General features: G+C 44.2%; 1 protein-coding gene across 4 annotated transcripts in view; it reads right to left on the bottom strand.

The window, feature by feature from the left end:
* GNB1L (G protein subunit beta 1 like) overlaps positions 1-4,351 on the bottom strand; it is a 36,404-nt gene that overhangs the window by 13,080 nt on the left and 18,973 nt on the right. For all 4 annotated transcript variants that reach the window (XM_072351305.1, XM_072351306.1, XM_072351307.1 and 1 more), the window contains 2 exons: positions 4,077-4,239; positions 366-464 (listed from right to left, as the gene is read on the bottom strand). In XM_072351305.1, coding sequence (XP_072207406.1) covers positions 366-464; positions 4,077-4,239 — 262 coding nt within the window. The remainder of the gene's footprint in view (positions 1-365; positions 465-4,076; positions 4,240-4,351) is intronic.

Raw genomic sequence — 4,351 nt, 5'->3', positions numbered from 1 at the left:
TGTAACCTACCATTAAAATCACTGTTTTTAAGTAACCCAATCGTTCCTCATCATTAATAAGGCAAGAAACTGTAGCAAACAACTGGCTTCAGTAAGTCACTCATTTTTCCTCTTGATTGATGCGAAAACTGTATCTGTCCTAAGGATATAAAGCTTTCCCTAAGTATCTGCAAATCTTCCATTAAAGCTTGGAGAGCTCTGAAAGTTACATTAACGATGTTCACAAATCTTTCCCCCCTTTAATAGTATAATTACTTGATTGGTTTGATAATAAATCAAAATCCAAGTGAAGAAAGATTCATGTGCTTCATATAAAATGAATCACAGGGAAAACATTTCACAATTAGCAGGCGCTCTTGCCTTACCTGCCATAACTTCAGACACATGGGCATGCCCAGCTTGGCACCCACCTCTGGCTTCAAGGTACAGACTGACGTCTTGGATGGCAGCTCCAGAACCTGAACCTGACATCAGGAAAACAAGAGTGTTTGGTCATGCTCCAGGTCGAAATTCTGCTGCTAAAAAACACAAGTCTCTTGAGGTGATGAAGGCTGGTTTAAGTACTCCCAGTAAAAGCTGTCTGGAGGAAACTGGGGAATACATGTAAAGTTGGAGCTGGAGGGGAATCTACAGGTAAGCAGCTTTATGAGAGACCAGACAGAAGCACTAGAAGGTAACATCATCTTCTGTTCTGTTCTCTCTTCTGACTCCTTTCCTTAGAGCAGGAGATGTGCTCTACAGCAGGTAAGAGTGCAGACAGCTTAGTCTGAAAACACTTCCCTGCTTCCTCCCCCTTTCCCCACCTTCATAGCAAAGTTGTCTCTTCTGTTCTGACATGGCAACAGAGCTCGTGTGGACATACAGCTGTCGTATAAATCTGAAGTGGACTCTTCACTTACTGGTTGACTGTGCTAGCAGAACTTAACACCCCGAATCATCTGCTCAGCGCAGGCTGGAGTACCGACAGCCTACTGGTATTTCTACCACGATATTGTCTGACCCTTCTTTGAATAGGGTCAGGTAATGCTGTGTTTAACACCTGCTCTGTCTGCATAGCAGCCGGCAACGAATTATAGGTCTGTGGGGCAAAAGTCTTTCCTCTACCAGAGAAGTGGCTCATCTCCACCTCGGGATGATGGCAGGCAAAGATCAGGGAGTTTGCCTTTGCAGTCTGGCACTGGAAGGTTTTTAGTCTCTTGACCGACACAGAAGCGCCTTCCTTGGGGCTGATGCTTGAGCTTGGAACTACGGAGAAAGTCCTTATGTTCCTGGAAGCGAGTCTGTGACAGTTTTTTTTTAATATATTGCTCCTTCTCAGACACATAATTAATCACTGGGGCCATCTTTTATTTTAATTAAATAAGCAACAGTCCACATTATCTCATGAAAGTAAAGGACTTCAAATGTTTGATAAATCCAGCATCACCAGCCACTCTGGATTATTTCAGAATGTGCGAAGGCCCAACAGTGCCGTTGGACAGCCCAAGACATGTGAATTTCCTTAAGCATCTGAGATGAGGTATTAAACAAATATGGCTCCTCTGGGAACCATCAATCAAGCCTGCAGCAGCTGCAATGGCTTTCCAATCCCATACCTTTAGTTCAAAGCTTGCCAGAACATCTTCCTATTTCTAGAGATTGTCAGCTAGCCTGCCAAAAGCCAGCTGCACTCTAGGACTGCAAGTCAGCGATGCACTAAACACAATATACAGAGCATTTTCTAAAGCCAGTCAGCAATGGAGCAGGAAACTGTTCTCCAGTTTTGACAGATGGGGGCTTCAGCAGAGCCATGCAGTGCACAGACCGGAGTTTGAGCATCTGGGAATTCTGCTTCTTTGGAGCCATGCTCTTTACAAACCATTCTCTTCTCTTGGCAACCTTCTTGCTATCAATACAAGGACCAAATTAGCTATTGCAGGAAACCAGCTGTAAATATGAAGGTGACCTGCTCTCATCTTGTGCCTTTCAACACTGGCTCCCCAGAGGGCACTGCCTTCCAGACCACAAGAAAACCAGGACTGTACCTTTTAGTTAGCAAGGAAAGATAAATGCACTGGGACAAATGCATTTCTGCAGGTTGGAAATAATTCTTATGAAGCCACTCCTTTATTTTATCTCGATCCAAAAGGAAGACCTGTTGCAAGGGCTATGGCTGAGCTCGCAAAGGACAAAGGAAAACAGAGAAGAGGCTTTTTTCTGCAGAAGGCAATCAGGCATGAGCTGCTGCCTGTGCCAGACTGACAGTTCCAGAGACTGCCTGCATTAGAGACAACTGAGCCTTAGAAATAAATACTATTTCATGCATTTTGACATCTGTAACCTAAAACTTGAAGTTCTGTGTTTATATTGGTTTTGCTTAATAGGAGAAAGATTTTCCTTTGCCTGAGGTTAATAGTGTTCCTGGGTGGCTAAAACTGGCCACAAGGAAACACACCCTTTTTCTTTTCCACATTAATAAAGCTTTTAACATGTTTCTGGCAAACTGGCAAGAAAAGTGCATGTAACTCATAATTGGTGATTTAAATGCAATCATGAACAAATAAATGCCTGTTCAGATCTCATTATTTATGGACTGAACCTGCTTTAAGACAAAATTACTCTTCTTTGGGCACCAGCCAAGCATAAACACTTATTAAGTCTTAATTTTAATCATAAGCTGCAAATGTGCTGCGTCTGTCTCACAGCGCTGCCTATTTGGAAGCACTGTATACTATGGGAGAGAATGTGTGTGCGCTCATTGAACAATGACCTAGTTCCAACATCAAGTTCACACACAGAGAGCAACTCTTACCTCAGGAGACAGCAAATCATTACCAGCTTGCAAAGCCCAAGCAAACAAATGAAAGTAAACCAGAGATGAATTGCAAGAGACACTGGGGTCAAACAGCTCCTCTCTGTTTAATTCCTCGCGAGCAGAAGGTGTGTGTACGCTTTGCCTGAAACAAGCTCTTCTCCACCTGATACAAGACAGCGCTTTTCAGGTTTAGGTTGAGTATTACTGAGTGCTTCTGTAAAATGGAAGTAGTTCTGTGTTTGATCAGAACATCCAATGTGCCCGAGAGTGGCTTTATTTACTGCTCCAGTGGCTGCTCCTACAGACCCACACAGCTCTGTAAAATGTGAATATTCTGGCTGTGGGCCAGCAAAGTACTTACAAACATCCTCAGCTTCCAAGGAATAACGAGCCCCCATTTTCTTGCAATACCAGCTCCACCCCCACATTTCAGTATACAGAAATGTAACTTTCAGTTTCCAGACACACACTCCATAGTCCAGGTAAGCTCGTGATCTTCTATGCCCCTGAACAACTCGCAATTAGCGGCAGTATTTATTTACTCATATCAGCTCTTCATTTCATTTTCATACCTCAGCTATTTTAATGTCAGGCATGTGAATCGATTTGTTTTGGTATCGTGTCCTCAAGTTGTCTTTCAAAGAAAACAAAAATACAGTTCATACAAAACAGAAGCAGAAAACACCAACAAAGCTGTCAGTCAGCGACTGCTGGATAATGGGTACGAAATGTGGGTTTATACAGGAGGAACTGAAATGAACCCTACAATTATTTCAAACACAGCAAACCTGCTGCTAACAGTAACTCCACTATTTCCAGCCAAAGCACCAGGTAAAGAATTAGCCTGAGGTGAAAGACCACATATCGCATTACAAAGCGCCTGCACCTCCCCTCCTCACCACGCACAACTTCCAGCCAGAGGCAGCGGATGAGCACCACCATCTGACCACAGACTGCTGGCTGTCAGCTCCCCTAAGGACTCTTGCCCTCTCAGCAGTGGCAGCGCAGGAGCTTTCAAATCTCCTGCACATGAAAGAGCATCAGCAGCTGCAAGTACTGAAATGTCACACAGAACTTGGGGTGGTGTCCTTGTTATCAGAGCAGGAGTTAAATAACTCAGTTGTGTTTCTGGCAGGTAACGATGACTGGGAGCCCCGTAGGTTCCCTGTGCTGCCCTCTCTTGAGCAGTAGTTTTGAAAGCAATGATGTTTCTCCTTCCAAACTTTCTTATTTAAGAAACAAAAGCAATGTTCCAAGCACCGGAATAAGAAGCATTTCCTACCTCCTCCAGGTCCTTGGCTGCCATGGCCATTAGCCAGCGTCCCTGTGCCACCTTTAGCAGGGAGCATCTGCAGAATCCCACGTTCTCCGTGAAGACAGAATCCGTCACTGCGCTCCGTCCCTCTGCTAAATCCCACAGGCAGATCCTCTGGTCACGACCCTGACTTTTACAATAAAGCAAGTTGTTATTGAGCAGGAGGACTGAGGAAACCTGCCTTCCTCTAGTTCAGTATCCCCACATTGGGACTTTAATATGTAATAAGGACTGAGATTAGT

This window comes from Excalfactoria chinensis, chromosome 16, assembly GCF_039878825.1.
Source record: "Excalfactoria chinensis isolate bCotChi1 chromosome 16, bCotChi1.hap2, whole genome shotgun sequence".
In the NCBI taxonomy this organism is placed as follows: domain Eukaryota; kingdom Metazoa; phylum Chordata; class Aves; order Galliformes; family Phasianidae; genus Excalfactoria; species Excalfactoria chinensis.
The sequence above is the reverse complement of the archived record's forward strand: the minus strand, read 5'-3'. Positions and strand labels throughout refer to the sequence as shown.